The 19,623-nt window shown below is 53.0% G+C and overlaps 1 protein-coding gene across 2 annotated transcripts in view; it reads left to right on the forward strand.

Moving 5' to 3' along the window:
• Positions 1–19,623, forward strand: part of SCD5 (stearoyl-CoA desaturase 5) — a 163,115-nt gene that overhangs the window by 71,437 nt on the left and 72,055 nt on the right. For both annotated transcript variants that reach the window (XM_070047963.2, XM_008267676.5), the window contains exon 2: positions 15,026–15,156. In XM_070047963.2, coding sequence (XP_069904064.2) covers positions 15,026–15,156 — 131 coding nt within the window. The remainder of the gene's footprint in view (positions 1–15,025; positions 15,157–19,623) is intronic.

Here is a 19,623-nt window from a genome sequence, read left to right on the forward strand (position 1 = left end):
AAAAAACTCTGCCTGCCTTGGGTTGTGCATAGCACCGGAAACAGACATGCAGGAATGACAGTAGTGAAGAAGCCTCTTGAAGCTGGAGGTTGTGAACTGGATAGGGGCTGCCTAATGATGCAGTCACTAGCGGGAGAATTGAATAGGAGTTCTTGGTGCCTGGTATATTAAAATTCTAATTTTTCTATTTTTTTAAGATTTATTTTATTTATTTGAAAGACAGGGTTGCAGAGAGAGGTAGAGACAGAGAGAGAGGTCTTCCGTCCACTGGTTCACTCCCCAGATGGCCACAACAGCTGGAGCTGAGCCGATGCAAAGCCAGCAGTTTCTTCTGGGTCTCCCACGTGGGTGCAGGGGCCCAAGGACTTGGATCATCTTCTGCTGCTTTCCCAAGCCATAGCAGAGAGCTGGATGGGAAGTGGAGCAGCTGGGTCTTGAACTGGCACCCATATGGGATGCCGGCACTGCAGCCAGAAGCTTAAACCGCTATGCCACAGCGCGGCCCCGAGAGAAATTGCATTTTAGGAAAGAAAGGTGATAATGGCCCCAGTCTCCCCAGGAAATTCAGATGAGGAAGGCAGAAATGATTCTTTTATTCTTCCCCTCCTCCAAACTGGCCAAATGGGTGCTGTTTGTGATGTGACCATTCCCCGTGAGGAGGCAGGGACGGTGGTGAGCACGCACCGAGCCACTGCAGCGCAAAGCACACGCACATCCGTCTCACGTGCAAAACTCACTGCTCAGGAGGAAAGCGAGCCTCAGGAGAGGAGGAGGAGAAATCCCGCGTGCCCAGAGTGCAGGAAGCCACTCGCTTTGCACTCGCTCAGCCTGCTTCTGAGCTGCAGGAGGCACGCGGAGGGTAGGAGCTTCCCTGTGTGTGCTTGTGGGAACCCGAGCAGGCCGGGGGCTGGCCTGAGAGTCTCTCTTGAGACCCCGGCCTCCTCGGCTCTGCAGCTTCTGCCTCCTGGTCCTTGCAGTGCCTGCTCGGTGATAGGATGCACGGTGCGCTCGGTGGCGTTCATGGAGGTACCACGTGGATGTTTTCATGTGGGCCCGCAACAACCCCTTGTTTTTCACTTGTTCTATAGACAAGAGGGCTGAGAGTGTGAAGGAGTCAGTTTGTGTCCCCACCAGCTAGGAACAGCAAAGGGGCCATTCCAGAGGAGCTGGGAGAGGCCTGCCTTCCCCGGAGCTGTTCCCGGCCAGCCTCTCCTTCCTTCCTCAAGGGAAGCTTTGTGTTGTTTGAGGGAAAGGAAGAGGCGGAGGGAGCAGGAAGGAGGGCTGTGGAAAGACCCCCGCAGAGGCGCTGGTGCTGGTGACACAGCTGCTTTCCTGTCATCGTACTGAACAAACGTCAGAAGGTTTTAAAAAAAATAGCCAAATGGTAACTGACTTTTGTTTTGTTTTGGGGTTAAAATGTTGAGCGATGAGCAGCTGCAGACCCTCTTCCTTGTCTCCCGGTGGCCACACACTTTCAGAAGTGGACCGGAGGCAGAACAGGATGAGTCTTCGACCTTCGCTTCAAAACAACACAGAAAGGCCCTCTCCCTCCCTTCCCCCAAGTTTTTGGTTTGGTCCAAGCTTTCAGCGCTGTCCTGTGACAGCTCAGGTTTCTCAACTTTCTGTTTAGCAGATTCCTTTTCCTATCACGAGATTTTCTTTAAGACTTTGTCATTTTGCACCGAGGCGTGAAGCTGTGAGTCAGAGTGATGAGCCTGTCTTGTCAACAGAAGGTTCTAGAACAAAGCTCCTCAAGTAATTCTGATACAGGCAGCCCCCAAACAGACTGCAGAACAGTGTTTGGGACACTGTTTGTTTTGTTTTGTTTAAATTTATCAAGGAACTGAAGCTCAGAGTGGCTAAGAAGCTTGCCGGGGGTCTCCCATTTCCTAACGTGGACTCTGGGTGCTGAACATAACCCAGGCCAAAGCCAAGCTCAATGGTGCAGCCCACATAGGCCAGGGTGCCGGGGCACAGCGTGGTGGGAAGGGAGGAGGCGTGTCTGCAGGGGCCCATGGAGCGTGGCCAGCACAGCTTCTTGGCTTTCAGCCCCAGCACTTTGCTAGCTGTTGCAGTAATCCCATCACGTGAAATCCTTTGGTGGTGCGTTACTGTCCTCACTCCACATCAGCTCTCGGCCTCTTCCTCGTCGGGCCCCTGCCTCTCCCGCTTGTTCCGTTGCATCCCACATCCTGTCCCAGGAGCAGGACATCCGGAGGCTCGCCCCCGCGTGCCTTGCTCCTGCTGCGCCCGCTCCTGGAAGGCCAGTCCTCCCCAGGATCTCCCCTGAGCCTTGAGTCATGCCAAGGATTTCCTTGGTGCCCCTGCAGACCACCCACGGAACAGAAGGACCACTCCTGTCCTGTCCAGTCCTCGATAAGAGCAGTTTTGACTCTGATTGGAGGCCCGCAGGAGGGCAGGAGGGCAAATGCCTGGGTTGGAGAGACAGGGAGGAGAAGGGCTCTGATCAGCGATGCGTGACGAGGCAGTAGTCATGGAGTAGGATCTTGGGAGGAAGAAGAGAGGGGTGAGAGGTTTCGACACGAGAGAAACAGCCGTTTGACTGTAGGTTGTGGGAATATGAGGGAGGGGCATTGATACAGAGGGAAGAACCGATGACAAGACGCAGGGAGAACCCAGCTTAAAAGCAGGGTACACTGGCCGCCAGGGGGCAGTAGGGAGACAGTGGGAGCGAGCCGCAGGCCCAGGGTGGCAGGCAGGCGGAGGTGGCTGAGCCTGGGGGGTGTTCTGAGGTTCTCAGGGAAGCTGGAAGCAAAGCGGGCAGGTGGGGTGGAAGGGAGGTGTCATGGTGAGTGGACAGGAGCAGGTGTGAGAGAGATATGTAGGTCAGAGGGGCCGTGTCTGGACCAGGGCCATGTCCTGTGGTGGCTGGGTCACAGAGCGAGACCGGAGGGCATGGCGCAGTATTTTTCTCTGGCTGAGTTAGTTACAAGGGTACCCACGGTGACCCCTGCCTGCCTGGAGGTTGCTTTAGGAGGGAAGGTGGCATTGGACCAACAACTCCTTGTTTCCCACCACACAACCTTCAGTCACCATGTTGGGAAACACACGGGGCCAGCGAGCATCCCATGGGCGGCCCTGGTCTGGTTGAAGGATGCCACGCGTAGGCTGAATGAGATCTCGAATGACCCCAGCTCCTACCCTCTCTCTGCGTGAATCACAGGTAGTGTGGTGCTGTGGTGGGGAAATCCAAAGATGAGCTCTGATCCTGTGTTTCTTAGTGATCAGATGCGACTTTCACGTTTGTTGTCATGTAAGCTACAGGTCCACCAGGACAAGTACCATCTGCCTGGGACTACAATGCAGTCAAATGGCCCTGACCACGGACACTTGAAGGAAATAGGCGGGATGTGCAAAATGCATGAAACACATCCTGTTCTGTTTCCCTCGACTCTTCCTTGGGAGGTGGGGGTGGGGCAGGTGCGAGAGCACAAGAGTACTTCTTCCTGCAGCTCACAGGCAGCCCAGGAAGGAGGTGGATGGCATGGTTGTAGGCTATGGTTCCGGAAGGTTCTATATTTTTAATTTTTAAAATGTATTTGAAAGGGACAGAGACAGATGGAGAAAAGATCTCCCATTCATCAGCTCACTTCCCAAATACCTGCATCAGCTGGGGTTGGGCCAAGAGCCTGGCACTTTCTCTCAGGCTCCCACATGGGTAGCAGGGACCCAAGCATTTGCTGCCTCCCGGGCAGGTTAGCAGGAAGCTGGATTGAAGCGTGGAGTAGCTGGGATGGAACCAGGCACATGGGATGTGGGTCTTCCGAGGGGGCCTTAACCACCAGGCCAAATGCCTACCCCTACGAGGTTTTAACAGTAAAAGAAACCCTTTGCTTCCCAGCCCCACAGCCTCCAAGCCCGTGTGGAAATGTTCTGATTTGGGGAGAGTTGTTGAAAGCGTAGCTAGGAAGAAATTGCCTCCATCTGGAACCTGGGAAACCCCAGCCTTTAGAGGGAAGAGCTGGGGCCGTGGTTTGGCTCAATATATGAAGTCACCACCTGCGACACAGACACCAGCATCCTATATGCAAATTGATTCAAGTTCCAGCTGCTCTACTTCCAGTGGAGCTCCCTGCTAATGACCTGGGAATGCAGCAGAAGATGGCCCAAGTACCTGGGCCCTTGCCACCCACGTGGGGGACCCAGATGGAATTCCAGACTCTGGGCTTTGGCCTGGCCCAGCTCCGGCTGTTGCAGCCATTTGGGGAGTGAACCAGAGGATGGAAGACCTCTCTCTGCCTCTACCTCACTCTCTGTCACTCTGCCTTTCAAATACATAAATAAATCTTTAAGAAACAAGGGAAGACCTGGAGGTGCAAGTCGTCTCAGAGCTAAGTTAGCCCCCAGCCCTCTGGGACACCAGAGAAGTATAAAGAAGCAAGGACAGGTGCAGTGATGCTGGGGTAGGGAACAGGGACGGCTTCGGGACGAACTTTCCTGAGGAACCAGAGCCCGATTCTCCCTGTTGGCACTCTGTGCCCGGTGCCCGCAGCATCCTGCAGGTCTTGGTTTGTGAGCCCCAGAGGCGAGAGGCGAGATCCCCACTGCCTGGAGCAATGATAAGTGTCTGCCGAGGGGTTCTCCGGGCCGGGGCGTTTTCTGAGGCAGTGGAGGGGTGCTCTCAGACCTGGCAGTGTCGAGAGCCAGTGCTTAGCTAGTGGCTTCCATCCGCGTGCGCCGCCTCTTTGGTTTTTATAGCACACGCGTGGGGCAGGCACTGTGATCCCCACTTTATGGACAAAAGAAACAAGGTGCAGAGAAATCATGTCATGGAGCAGGGGCTCAGCAGGGGTTCCGTCCCAGGGAACCGTCGCGTTCTGAACATTTTGCTGCACTGCCGAGCCTCTGTGAGGATACTGCCCAAAGTTGCAGGGGGATGTGGGCATTTCACCCAGCGGGTAAGACAGCTGTGACCCACACCGAGCACCTAGGTCGGAATGCTGGCTCTGGCTCCTGACTCCAGCTTCCTGCTAATGCAGACTTTGGGAGGCAACAGTGGTTGGACTCCCGCTACTCACACGGGAGACCTGGACTTTGTTCCTTGCTGTAGGCTTCAGCCGGTCCAGGCCAGCCTCAGGTGTCTAGGCTTTGGGAGTGAACAGCAGAGAGAAGCCCTCTCCTTGTATCAGTCTGTGCCTATATCAGTCTGGGAAATAAAATTAAAAGATAAGTTCATGGCTAGCATTGTGGCACAGAAGGTTAAGCTGTTGCCTCCACCAGTGGAATCCCTTATCAGAGCGCCTGGTTCGAGTCCTGGCTGATCTGCTTCTGATCCAGCTCCCTGCTAATGTGCCTGGGAAAACAGGAGAAGACAGCCCAAGTGTTTGGGTCCCTGCCATTCATGTGGAAGACTGGGAAGGAACTCCTGGCCCCTGGCTGTAGCCTGGCCCAGCCCCAGCTGTTGCAGCCACTTGAGAGTAAACCAGTGTATGAAAAATCTGTTTATCTCCCTCTCTCTCTAACTCTGCCTTTCAAATAAATATGTCTCTTATTAAAAATACATATACATATATAGATATAAAAAAGATAAGTTCATTCTGCTGCAGAACGTCTTTGAGATCCATGCTCAGAGGCACATCTGTCCTCTCTGTGCACATCTGTCCATCTGTGGAGCTGTGGGCCTTTCCCTGTGTGTCTTTGGGGTCGGGGAAGGACTGGAGAAGGGAAACAGTCATGTATTGGCCAGAGCCCAGAACTTGCAGAGTCCTCGAGCTGGCCACCAAGCGGACATCAAAGCCCAGTCTGCTGCAGCTCCCCCCATGCTGCCCTGTCCTCAGGTGCCCTCACCCCTGCCTTCGTGTGCTACCCCTCCTCCCCTCTGCCTGGATGGAAGGCGGCTCCCCACTGATCACAGCCACCCACAGCCTGCACACCAAAGGCTCCGCTGCAGAGGGGCCGGGGGCAGCTCACACCATCAAAGGGAGCTGATGGAGACAAGGCTCCCCGGAGGGTTAGCGGGAGGGGGCGGTGGGTTGCAGAGAGCACACTGTTCCCTGGAGCTCAACTTCTCTGGGTGGAAAGGGAGGGGGCCGTGGTCTCTAAGAGGGGGAGCACTCCACAGAGCGGCTTTTCTCGGCCCTGGCTTTGGGTTCCACTCATCTGGGCCTGGGCTTGGCACGTCTGCCCTGTGAGGCCTGTGATGCCTGCCTCAATGGAGTGAAGCAAGGAAGCCAGGCCCGTTGCTAAGGTGCCCGCCTCCCTCTCTAGTCCCCGTTCTGAGGCCCTGCTGGGCAGAGCCGTGCCTCATCCCCCCATGGACGCTCCGGCTGTTCCGGCGTCTCGGCTCCTGTCAAGCACGCTGCAGCGCACGGAGGTGCGGGTCTCTGTGCGGGCCCCTGCTCTCAGATCTCTCTGGTGTTATCTCTCGAAGTGGCATTGCTGGTCAAACGGTGGCTTTCTGTTTAACTTCGTGAGAAACGGCCAACCTTGTGCACCTGCAGGCAGCCTCCTCGTCTGTCCCCAGCGGCACTGCGCCAGGATTCTGCCTTCTCCACCTCCGAGCCAGCCCTTTCATTGTCTGTCTGTGATTGACAGTCTTCCTGGTGGGTGTGAAAGGGTTGGATGCTGCCTGAATGTTGCCTCCTCGGCCTGCCTTGCTCCGCCGACTTCTCCTCATCCTTCAGACGTTATCTTACTCCTCATGTCCTTGACAAAGCTTCCTCTGGTGCCCGGAATGAAATTATCCCCCTTTTAATCTTTCATACATCACTCAGTTCATTTCCTCTGCAGCACTTGCCATGCTTTATAAAATTGCATAACATGTAATTTACATTTCCAATTCCTGTCAGCTCGGGGCAGGGGGGAAGGGCCCACGTTTGTGTAGTGGCCACATACACCCAGTTCTGAGCCCAGTGCAGACCGTACGAGGAGCTCGGTACGCTATCTGTGGAAACTTGGGCCACCTGATTGATGCTCATGGTCATGACAAGGCAAGGCTGAACCTCACGCAGAGCCATGGTGAAGGTATTGCCAGCAAGGACGTGAACTTGCAAACGTGGGAAGACAGAAGGCAAGCTCACCCTGTGAGAGTGGAGGCCGCCTCCAGGGCTCAGCGGGCAGCAGGGGAGTGCACAGTGTGGCTCCACCAGGAGCCTGGCGCCCTGACTTTCTGTCTAGTGTGCTTCATCTGTGAAATAGAGGCTGTAGAGTTACCCGCTCTTCACCCCTGGGCTGAGTGCTAAGTGAGCCACTGCGTGTGAAGTGCTCAGAGCAGAGCGGGGCGCATTGCAAGCTCCCAGTCGGAGTTCACTCCATTGCTGTAGACTCTTGGATCCTAGAGGGGGATGAGAGAGCCCAGCCACTTGCTTCCTGCTGTCTAGCACTTGGCTCTGGGCCAGGGCTGTGCACCTCCCTCTGATCAGCTCCAGATTAAGGGATTTTTAATGTTTGATTCTTAGCGTCTCTGCAGGATCACTCAGTCGTGTGGTCTGCAGGGTTCACTACAAATATTGCACCAAACGAATCAGAAGCCATGGGAGACTGTGCCTTCTGCTGTGGAGGCCCAAGCAGCTGGGCAGCCTCCCTCCTCCTGTTGCCGGGTGCTGGAGCCTGGGCTTGTGGTCCACGCGTAAGCAGGGAGGAGTTTCTGCCCTGAAGTCGGGGTCCTGAACGACGCAGGCATAGGCGCAGGGCCACACCAGTCTCTTCATGGCTGCTGTGGAAGTCAGGTCCTTGGGATGGCTCGGGCGTGTGGTGGTGGCAGGAGCCCAGGGCTGCTCGTGACCGTGGCGGTGAACTAGGCAAACTGCCGGATTCTGTTGGTTTGATTTTGTGACATGCCTATTATTACATTTTACATTGAGAAACTTTATGTCCAAACAAAATCTAATATGAATTTAGCAATTTTTTTACATGCAGGGTTTATGGAGCTATAACTCAGATACAATTTGACTATTTAAAGTATATAATCACTTGGTTTTTAAACTATATTTGTAGAATTGTGTAACTATCGCCAAAGCCCATTTTAAAGCATTCTTGTCACCCTGTATTCTCCAGACCTGCTGGCAGTTGTACCTCTTCCCCTCACCTGCATCTCTAGCCCTGTACAGCGTGAACCTGCTTCCTCTTCCTATAGATGGCCACCCATCTGCCGCCAGAATTGAGGTGTGCCTTCATTCCCTTGAGGGAAGGACCCTCCTGAAGTCTTTTTAAAATTTTATTTATTTTATTTGAGAGGTAGGGGGAGGAGAGAGAGGTCTTTTATCTGCTGATTTGTTCCCCGAATGGCTACAACAGGCAGGAGTGAATCAGGCTGAAGCCAGAAACTCCACGCAGGTCTCCCACTCGGAGACCCAAGGACCCAACAACTCAAGCCATCATCTGCTGTCACCCAGGGTGCACGTTGGCAGGAAGCTGGGTTAGAAGTAGAGATGGGCTCCATCCTAGGTGCTCTGATACAGGACGCAGGTATCTCAAATGGTGGCTTAATCCACTGTGCCACAATGCTTGCTTCCTGCTGAGGTTTCTTTTTAAAATTATGTATTTATTTATTTGAAAGGTAGAGCTACAGACAGAGAGGGAGAGACCAAGAAAAAGGTCTTCCATCTGCTGGTTCACTCCCTAACTGGCTGCAATGACTGGAGCTGGGCCAATCCAAGCCAAGAGCTAGGAGTTTCCTGTGGGTCTGCCATGTGGGTGCAAGAGTCCAAGCCTCCAGGCCATCTTCCACTACTTTCCCAGGCCATAAGCAGAGAATTGGATTGGGAGAGGAGCAGCCGGGACTTGAACCGGTGCCCATATGGGATGCCGGCGCTGCAGGCGGAGGCTTAGCCTGCCATGTCATGGCACTAACCCCTGCTTAAGTTTTGTTTTGGTTATGTTTTGTAGCAAAACAAATCTCCCCCACAATTAGTTTAATTTAATCTAGTTCAAACGTGTTTATTTTCTCCCAGTGCTTGTGGGGCAGGAACCCAGGTACAGCTTGGCCTCAGGATCTCCCAGGTGGCCGTGGGGTGCTGGCCAGGATTGCAGTCCCGTCCGGAGGCTCAGCTGGGTGGGGCCTGAGCATGCTCAGAAGCAGAAGTGGGATTTGTTGGCGAGATGTGGTTGCTTGTGGGCTATGGGAGCGTGTACCCCATTTCCTGGTTAGCTGTTGGCTGGAGGAAGCCTCAGTTCCTTGCCACAGGGGCCTCCCACGCAGGGCAGCTCACTCCATCACAGCCAGGTTAAGGGAGAATTTGCTGGCCAGGCAGAATCACAATCTTTGTAGCCTATCCCCAGAATAGACGTCCCCTCAGTGTTGCTGTGTTCTTTTGGCTAGCAGTAAGTTCCTCTTTAGGATGAGATGGCCCATGGCTGTAGATGCCAGGAGGTGGGGAGCCCTGGTGTGGTCCTGGAGGCTGCACCCCAAAAGCCTGTCCTGTAGCCCTCTCCTGGGTTTTCAGCTACTCAGGCTCTTTTTATTTAGTTTGAGTTGTTAATTTTTTTAAAGAAAGATTTATTTATTTGAAAGAGTTACATAGAGGGAGAGATACAGAGAGAGATCTTCCATCTGTTGGTTCACTCCCCAAATGGCCGCGACAACCAGAAGCTTCATCCAGGTCTCCCATGTCAGTGCAGGGGCCCAGGCACTTCTGCCATCCTCCACTGCTTTCCCAGGCCATCAACAGGAAGCTGGGTTGAAAGTGGAGCAGCCAGAACTCGAACTGGCACCCATATGGGATGGTGACTGTCGCTCCCCCTCTTCGTGGAGGAGCAACACAGGACCCTGCGCTGTTCTTTCGTCTGCTCGGCCCTCCCCGGGTTTGCTGCTGGTTCTTCCCGGGTTGGCTACTATCCCTTCCACCTCCGTGGAAGGGCAGTTCCCCCTGGCCACATTCCCCACTTCCGCAGGGGAGCGGCACACCGCCGGCCGGCTTTCTCGGGGGCTGCACGGGTGTTCCTTCAGCTAGATGTTCCCCTTAGATGTTCCTGGTGCATGCCGTCTCTCTCCTCCTTTATAGTCCTCCTCCGCCAATCCCAACTCGGCTGCCCACACGCCGAGTACGCTGCTCTCCTCCAATCAGTAGCAAGTCCTACAGTTTATTGGTTGAACTGGAGGCAGCTGTGCGGAAGCTGTTTACTTCTCTCCCAGCGCCACATTGTGGGAGAGCAGATGCATAGAATAAGTCTTAATTCCAGTAACTCAGTCTAGTCCGGTTTGCTCCCCACAGATCCCCCTTTCTTTTTATTTTTGGCGTTGATACGCGCCTGTCTTCGGTGTCCCGCGGCACACACTCTGCTCTACTTGCTAGAGTTGCCACAGGTTCTTACAAGTCCTATCAATCAGGCAAACCGAATCCGGGTCCTCTCTTCGCCATGTTGTGAGGAGGTTTTTAGGCGCTGATGCGTGCCTGTGTTCGGTGACCTGCGGCTCATACTTTGGTCGAGCCGCCTGCTGGCGCTTACCGCCTTAATCAGGCAGACCGAATCCAAGCTTTCTCATTGCCGTATTGTGGGGGAGACTTATTAGTGTTGGTTCGTGCCTATCTTCGGTGACCTGCAGCTCATACTCTGGTCGAGCTGCTTGCTGGTGCTTACCGCCTTAATCAGGCAGACCGAATCCAAGCCTCCTAATTGTTGTATTGTGGGGAAGCCTTACTGATGTTAATTCTTGCCTGTCTTCGGTGACCTGCGGCGCATAAGCTGCTAGCCGCCACAGGTGCTCATCGCCTCACTTAATCAGGCAGACCGAATCCAAGCTTTCTCATTGCCATGTTGAGGGGAGGCCTTTCTATTTCTCTATTTCTCTATCTCCGGGCATTCCTATTTCTCCCATTTTACTTCTATCTTCCAGCATTCCTATTTCTCTCATTTTACTTCTAAACTTCTGTTTCTCTTATCCCCGCGGCTTCCCGGCTGCGCCCGCCCCAAGGCTGCTTCTCGGCAGCTTTCCGGCTCTGAGCCGCTTCAGCCCGCGCCTCTCTCATCTGCGCGGCTCGGCTTTGTGCGCACACTCCGCGGTCTTGCACTTAACCTTTTCGCGTCTGAACCACGGCCTCGCGCCAGCCCCGCGTTCCCTATCTATTCACGCCCCGTGCTCTCTCTGCACGCGGCGGCTTCCGCGAGTCACACAGCGTAGCTTGCGTCTCCACCACTAGCATTCAATCCAAGTTCCCCGGGCTAGCCTGGCGAATTCAACCCAGCTTACGTCTCCGCCCCACGGTTTGGCTTCCCGTCCTTTGCTCCCCGGGCTAATCAGACGGATCCCAATCTGGCTTACGTTTCAGCTTCTGGTTTCAACTTTTCGCCCCCTATTCCCGGGCTAACTTGAGAATCCCAAAGTGGCTTTCGTCTCCGCCTTGGCCTGCCCCCCGCGGCTTCAATTTCCCTAACATTTTTCTCTACCCGGTATGTTTCCCCAAGCTTTCCTCCAACAATACTCCTCCCTCATTTCTCCTGGCCTCTCCCCACAGTCCGCGTCCGAGTCTGTTTGTTCTAGCTTTCACTTTCGCTTTCGACCTTAGAGATTTCTCCCAGCTTCCCCCCGTAGTCCGTATCCGAGTCTATGCCTAGGCTTTCAATAGCTTCTTCCGGCACCCTTTTCGTCCGGCTTTTCCCTAGGCTGTTTGCTAGTCTCTCTCTCCGATATTTTCCCAGTTCTTCCCGTTTCTTTCCTCCTAAGTTTCCTATCCGTCCTAGGTTTCCTATCCGAGTCACGGCACCATTATGTTGCTCCCCCTCTTCGTGGAGGAACGACACCAAGCCCTGCCTAGGCTTCATATCCGAGTCACAGCACCATTATGTCGCTCCCCCTCTTCGTGGAGGAGCAACACAGGACCCTGCGCTGTTCTTTCGTCTGCTCGGCCCTCCCCGGGTTTGCTGCTGGTTCTTCCTGGGTTGGCTACTATCCCTTCCACCTCCGTGGAAGGGCGGTTCCCCCTGGCCACTTTCCCCACTTCCGCAGGGGAGCGGCACACCGCCGGCCGGCTTTCTCGGGGGCTGCACGGGTGTTCCTTCAGCTAGATGTTCCCCTTAGATGTTCCTGGTGCATGCCGTCTCTCTCCTCCTTTATAGTCCTCCTCCGCCAATCCCAACTCGGCTGCCCACACGCCGAGTACGCTGCTCTCCTCCAATCAGTAGCAAGTCCTACAGTTTATTGGTTGAACTGGAGGCAGCTGTGCGGAAGCTGTTTACTTCTCTCCCAGCGCCATATTGTGGGAGAGCAGATGCATAGAATAAGTCTTAATTCCAGTAACTCAGTCTAGTCCGGTTTGCTCCCCACAGTGACTTTGCTGGCAGTGGCTTAATCCTCTGTGCCGCAGCTCCACCTCAGAGCCAGCTCAGAGCTGCTTGCCAGAGTCCGTAAGAAAACTCAAATGTTAATCTCCACAAAAAACATAGAAGAGAAGTTAAGAACGGAGAATCAGCCCTGTGGAGAGAGGAAAAATGAGCCCTGGTAAGGAGCCAGCCTGTGGATCCTCATGTACAGCCCAGGGCTTTATGGTTTCACCTCCTGTGGGATGTGACCAGCGGCTGCTTTTGGCAGAAGCAAATCATCAGAAACCTGGGGCAGGCTACCTGAAGCAGGCCCAGGGAGCTTATTGGTGCTGGTAGCTGGGAGAACACAGGGAGGCTCATGGGATCAAGAACATGGCCACTTGCCCTTCAGTTCCCATGGGCGACTCCATCATCTTCCTGTCTTACTTTCTTTGTCTCATTCTTTGCTTTTTTAAATTAAAGAACATTTACTTCTTTTATTTGAAAGGCAGAAAGAGAGATAGAAGTATCTTCCATCTACTGGGTCACTCCTGAAATGCCCACAAAAGCCAGCGCTGGCCCACGCCACAGCCAGGAGCCTAGAACTCGATCCAGGTCCCAAGACCTGCTGCCTCCCAGGGTGCACATTCGCAGGAAGCTGGAACTGGGAACAAAGCCAGGACTTGAACTCAAGCACTCCAGCGTGGGATGCAGGCGTCCCAGGCAGCATCGTAACTGCTGCACCAAATGCCTCCTCCTCAGCCTCATTCTTTCATGTTGTGAGCAGGCCTTCTGAGCTTGTGACTGTGTGACCTTCAGTAAACCCCAACCTAGGCTTTGAGCCAGACTAGAGGGTTGGGTCTTGTGTTTATTGTCATTGCCAGGAAGGTGGGGTGCTGGGCTAGGCCAGGCCTGGGCTGCATGGCTACTTTCTTGTTGCTGGAGGAAGGCCCATGGAAACCCGTAGCCACCACTGCCCAGTGCAGGCCATGACTCAAGCCCATGGTCAGTGCCCTGCTCATGGGCAGAGCAGCCATGCAAGTGATCCTGAAATTGTTGGGAGTCCCTGAAAGGGCAAGAAAAGGCCGTAGTCTGTGGTAAATGCCTGCCTGGGAAGCATGGATTGGATTAATTCCTTTTTGGATAATGCTTTCCATGAAGCCTTGCAATTAATTTGATTGCACCCAAGATCCAGTGTCTTAGTCTACCGACTAAGCCGTCACATTGAATTTTTCCATTCTGTATTTCATTTTTCCCTAACTACTTGACAGTTGCACAAAAATTATTAGTGGAGACACAAAGGCCAGGGATGACATAGGAAGTAGCTGTCTGTTTCATGGACTTCTGACCAAGGTTAAATGACCACAGCAAAGGAGGCCAGAGCCTTTTATTTACTGATGCTGTCTGATTTGCAGGCAGGTTCTTGTTTGTTTGTTTGCTTCTGGCCTTTCTACTAAGGAGTGATTTGTCAAGTTCGTGAAAACCACATGCACTCAGGGGCTCGTTCGTCTTAACGCTAAGGCTAAGTCTTGTGTTCAGAGCCATATAAATGTAGATTGAGCTCAAGATCAGGCAGTTCTGAAAGAGATAGTGTCATGCTCCTTTTAAAAGTGCATGTGGACCCCTGAGTTACCCGGTGACACTTCCAGAGAAGGGTTGCAGTGGCTCCCCTAGTGCGTGCCCTGGCTCGGGACTGTTCACACTGCACTGGGGAAGGACTTGCAGCTGAACGCTTGTCCTCTGGCCATTCTTGGGGGGACTAAACTCTAGAAGCAGTTGTGTGGAGTCTGGCTCTCCCCCCAAGAAAGCAAGCAGCTAACTTTTAAATTTAGATAGGATGAGATGGGGTGTAGAAAAGTGAAGTCAGCTTGCTTGATGTCTCCCAGGCCATAGAGGAGTGCAAACTCAGTTCTTGGTGCGGTGTTGTGGCATAGCAGGCACCCCAGGTGGCAGCATCCCATGTGGGCACTGGTTTGTGTCCCAGCTGCTCTACTTCTGATCCAGCTCCCTGCTAATAGGCCTGGGAAAGCAACCAAGGATGGCCCAAGTGCTTGGGCTCCTGCCATCCATGTGAGAGACCCAGATGAAATTCCTGGCTCCTGGCTTTGGCTTGCCCAGCCCAAGCTGTTGTGGTCATTTAGGGGAGTGAACCAGTGGATGGAAGCAGTCTCTCTCTATCTCTGTAACTCTGACCATCAAATAAATAAATCTAAAAAGAAAGAAAGAAAAAAAAAGAATTCCCACCTGCCACCTGCTGGCCATCTTCACGCCTCTGGTTAGCATGGTGAGTGTGAGGGCCTCACAGAGCGCTGCTGACCCGCTGTCAGGTGGACCTCTTCCTTGCTAGTCCCCAGTCAGACTTCATTGCCTGCAAGTCTGGCCTGATCCCAATCAGACCAAGGCCTCGCTTCAGACACTGTTATGTAAAAATACGCTCTTCACTTAATATTCGCCCTGGCATGGTGCATTAAGAGACCACACAGAAATCTATCTCAGCTCCACTGGCAGTGGATGTGCCAGACCGAATGGCAAGTGGACTCTCAGCTGCTGTGATTTTGCGTCAAGACTGACCAGAAACATTGCTGGAGAAAAGACTTGATTGATGTAGGAAAAAAAGAGCTATTTACAGGTCGAAGTTTCCTGAAGAAAGTTCTCTCTGCTTCCGCCTGGTACTGGAAAGCAACACATCATCTCGAGTTCTAGATTCTGGTTGTTGCAGACTCTTCCCCCAACATCATTTCGTGTCGGACCCCGTGTGGGAAGGGAAGGGCACGGGGTTCTGGGAAGGTGTGTGGCGCTTGCTGACCTCCCCCTATTTGTCTTGCAGCCTACTTCTGCTTCCTCTTGACCGCCCTGGGTGTGACTGCCGGTGCCCACCGCTTGTGGAGCCACAGGTCCTACAAGGCCAAGCTGCCTCTGAGGATATTTCTGGCTGCTGCCAACTCCATGGCTTTCCAGGTGGGAAGAGAAGGTCTCTACTGGGGACTCAGTGTGGGGGGGGGGGGCAGGATGGGCACACACTCCCTGACCTCAGTGCTCAGGCTCCAAGCACTCCCTAGTTTTTAGCTCCTTGTAGCCTTAGCTATAAGACTCAGGGTTGTGCACCCCAAGGCACGGGGAAAGGAGACTGCATCCAGAGTTCTTGCTGCAGACACATCCTGAAGCCACCAACAGTTGTTCTGGGGCCTGCATTCCAAGTCCTGGGCTGGGGATACTATATGCATACTGCATTCGAGCCTCACAGTTACCCCGTGGACTCCATGTTACACATACCCCCACTCTACAGATGAGGAAACCGAGGCTTAATGAGGATAGTACATCCGGGCAGGTCAGCCTGACCCAGCAGCGGGAGCTCTTAGGAGACATCGCTGAGGTTGCTGTCCAAGGTGCTGGTGGAAAGACTGGTCTGCAGAGGACTCCGCGATGGCACTGATAGTTGGCAGCCATGAGTCACTTCCTTACCTCCAGTTTTTTCATCTGTAGAGATAGGAATACAGCTTCATTCCCAGGATAGTTCTCAGGGAGCTATAAAAATAAAACAGAGGGTGGGGGCCAGCACTGTGGTGTAGTAGGTCAAGCCTCCAGCTGTGGTGCTGGCATCCCTTACGGGCACTGGTTCATGTCCTGGCTGCTCCACTTCCAATCCAGCTCTCTGCTATGGCCTGAGAAAGCAGTGGAAGATGGCCCAGGTGCTTGGGCCCTGAAGCTCCTGGCTTTCAAGCTTTTTCTTTCAAAAAATGAATAATATAAAATAAAGGTAATGAATACAATAGGATCAGGCCATATCCTTTTTTAAAAAAAATGATTTATTTATTTATTTGAAAGTCCGAGTTACAGAGAGAGGGAGAGATCTTCCATCTGTTAGTTCACTTTCTAGATGGTAATAGCCGGGGCTGGGCCAGGTGGAAGCCAGGAGCCAGGAGCTTCATCTGGGTCTCCCACATGGGTGCAGGGGACTGAATTCTTGGGCCATCTTCCGCTGCTTTCCCAGGCACGTTAGTAGGGAGCTGGATCAGAAGCGGGGCAGCTGGGTCTCCAACCACTGCCTCTATGGGATGCCAGCGCTGTATGTGGTGGCTTTACCTGCTACGTCACAGTGCCAGCACCAGACCATATCCTTTAGGATGGGTCTAGTCCTAGACCATTTGCCACCACCTTGAGTACTTCCTGATTGGGATTTTGGTTTGATCACGGATCTCTGTTTTCCCAATTCCATATCTGATCCAGGTGGGGTGGGTGAGAAACAACCTGTTTTGCCAAGGGGCTGCCCACACGTGAGTGCAGGTGATCCCAGGCCCTGGGCATTTTCACCCATGGTGAAGGAATTGTGACTCCTAAACCTGCCTCAGGGTCCCGGGAAGCAGGGACCTAAGCACCTGCATATGGCACCTGTGCCATGGGCCTCCCATTCCTACAACACAAGCTGACCTGAGTGTTTCTCAGAGTGCTCTCCTAGCTAGGAATTCATTTCCCTACTGCAGGCTTCCCTTGCACAGTTGGAGCTTTCATTAAACCAATAGGTTAGAACAGAATAGGCCAAGTAGGGAAACACAGTGGGTGGTAGGGATATATGTTGGTTATAACTCAGGCGCAGCCAGGGATTAGTACCAGGGTATAATCAGCAGCTGTTATGCACAAAGGAGTGATTGACAGCTTCCTGGCCCCAGGTTCTTCTGTTCATCATTGGCCACACGAGTCGCTCTGCACGTTATTTTGACCTCTCCCGTATTTCAGTGTTGTACTTATTTCTAGTGTCTAGCATAACCTAGAAACCCACCGACTTAGGTACCATTTAGGAAGCAATACTTTTCCTTTATTGTGTTCAAGGAATTTATGATTTTTGGCCTCTAGTTAAATACTCATGTGGTAATAAAATACCTGTATTATTGGATTTTTTCCAAGATAAATGACTTGCAACTGAGAGCCCAAAACTCTGATTTTTTTTCCTTTTCCCAAATGAAACTATTTGTTTACAACTCAATTTTTGAAACCCTAAGTTTCCTTAACAAAACATTATACAACAGATTTATCCAACTGTGATCTCAAATGTATTGGTGGGGGGGACGGGGGGCAGGGCATTGTGAAGGGAAGGATGCAGGCCCTGGAATCAGTTCTCAGCTGGGCCGTTTGCTAGATGTGGGCCTTCGTGTGAGTCTCGGCCCCTTTACGTGCAAAGCAGGGATAGTAATATGCACCTCATGGACTTGCTGAGAGGCTAGAATAATGAGTGACAGTGCGGAGCTTGTAGTAACCGTCAAGATTGGCCCCCTCTTCTCTGTTAGAACTGGCGTACTGTCCCATCCACTCCTGTGTTCCACTGCCTACTGTGTCAGACACTCCATGGTCATTAAATAAATGAAAGACGGGTGAATAGCTTTAAAAGTTTTTGTAAGAAACATCGAATGTGAGCCATGCTTACTTCTGCAGTATCCTCATTCGTGTTTTTATTATTATTATTATTCATTCAACAAATACCCAGTGAGTACCTGCTAGGGAGCACTGAGCTGGGCACGGTGGGTATAGCAGTTGCATTCCTTGCCCCCATGCCGCTTTTATGCCACCAGGGTAGTAGAATTCCCACGATTTCCCAGTGGAAATGCCCGTGCTCCATGGACCCAGCGTTTCATGAAAGTGGTACTTGTGCCTGAGTGAAAGGCGTAGTTACAGATCAGCGTGGGGCCACCTTCCGTAATAATGCGCAACAGTGTCCGCAGGAAAGAACACGGCTGTTCTGGGCCCCTGACTCCAGGAGGAGACAGAGCGAGAAAGAGGGAAACTGTGCAGTGAGCTGCCAGGCTGAGGTACTGACCCATGGCCCTGACTTAGTGCACTCTCGGATTGAGTTCCCTTTTATGTCCCTTTGATTTTTGTTGTTGTTAGGATTTATTTATTATTTGAGAGGCAGAGTGACAGAAGGAAAGGAGGAGTGAGTGAGAGAGAGAGAGAGAGAGAGAGAGAGAGAGAGAGATTGATTCCATGTGCTGGTTCACTCCCCAAATGATTCCATATGCTGGCTCAGCTCCCCAGCAGCTAGGGCTGGGCCAAGCTGAGGCCCGGGGTCAGGAACCCCATCCGGGTCTCCCTCGTGGGTGGCAGGGGCCCCAGCACTTGGGCCGTCCTGTGCTGCTTTGCCAGGTGCGTTAGCAGGGGAGCTGGATCGGAAGCCAGCAGCCAGGGCTGCACTGGCGCTCCTGCTCTGATATGGGGTGTGGGCATCCAAGCAGGGGCTTCACCTGCTGTGCCAGCAAGCCTGCCCCTGTTCTAGCCCTTCCTTGCTGTCCCTCGAGTCTCTTCTCCGCCCCACTGGGGTGGTGATAGGGAGGTGGAGTGTATGACCACGCCTCAGCCTTTGGTGCACCTCGTGTCTGTCTCGACTGGCATAGCTCTGGTACAGCCCCAGGGGACTGGCTCTGGTGGAAGTTTCTCTGGAGCACAGGCCCTGTTAAGGGCAGCAGGGAGCTCTGGGTATATTACTAAATGGTGAATTTTCTCCTCTTTCTGTGGGAAGCACAAGGAGATTTTTTTTTTCTCAGATCTTCACTGTGAGAATTCGGGAGGGATCCTGGAAGCAAAGTTCATTTAAGTTCTGGACTTCCCTAGGACTGGACAGCTTTGGGGCTTTCTTCCTCTTTTTAAAGATTTATTTGTTTTAAGAGTCAGTGTGGGGAGCAACTTGGACTATACTGTTGCTGGAATTAAGACTTATTCTATGCATCTGCTCTCCCACAATATGGCGCTGAGAAGGGAGGAAACAGCTTCTACGCAGCTGCCTCCAGTTCAACCAATAAACAGCAGGACCTGCTCCTGATTGCAGGAGAGCGGCGTACTCAGCGTGTGGGTGGCAGAGTTGGGATTGGTGGAAGAGGACTATAAAGGAGGAGAGAGACAACATGCACCAGGAACATCTAAGGGGAACATCTATCTGAAGGAACACCTGTGCAGCCCCCGAGAGAGCCGGCCGGCGGTGTGCCGCTCCCCCGCGGAAGTGGGGAAAGTGGCAGGGGGAACCGCCCTTCCACGGAGGTGGAAGGGTCGGTAGCCAACCCAGGAAGAACCAGCAGCAAACCCGGGGAGGGCCGAGCAGACAAAAGAACAGCGCAGGGTCCTGTGTCGTTCCTCCACGAAGAGGGGGAGCGACATAATGGTGCCGTGACTCGGATATGAAGCCTAGGCAGGGTTTAGTGTCGTTCCTCCATGAAGAGGGGGAGCGACAAGTCAGAATTACAGACAGAAAGGGAGAGGCAGAGAAAGGTTTTCCAGCCACTGGTTCATTCCTGAAATGGCTGCAATGGCCAGAGCTGGGCAGATCCGAAGCCAGGAGCCAGGAACAACTTCTGGGTCTTCCATGTGGGTGCAGGAGCCCAAGCACTTGGGCCATCTTCTGCTATACTTCCAGGCCATTAGCAGGGAGCTGGATCGGAAGTG

Source organism: Oryctolagus cuniculus, chromosome 8, assembly GCF_051225735.1.
Source record: "Oryctolagus cuniculus isolate XC-2025 breed Fujian yellow rabbit chromosome 8, ASM5122573v1, whole genome shotgun sequence".
Classification (NCBI taxonomy): domain Eukaryota; kingdom Metazoa; phylum Chordata; class Mammalia; order Lagomorpha; family Leporidae; genus Oryctolagus; species Oryctolagus cuniculus.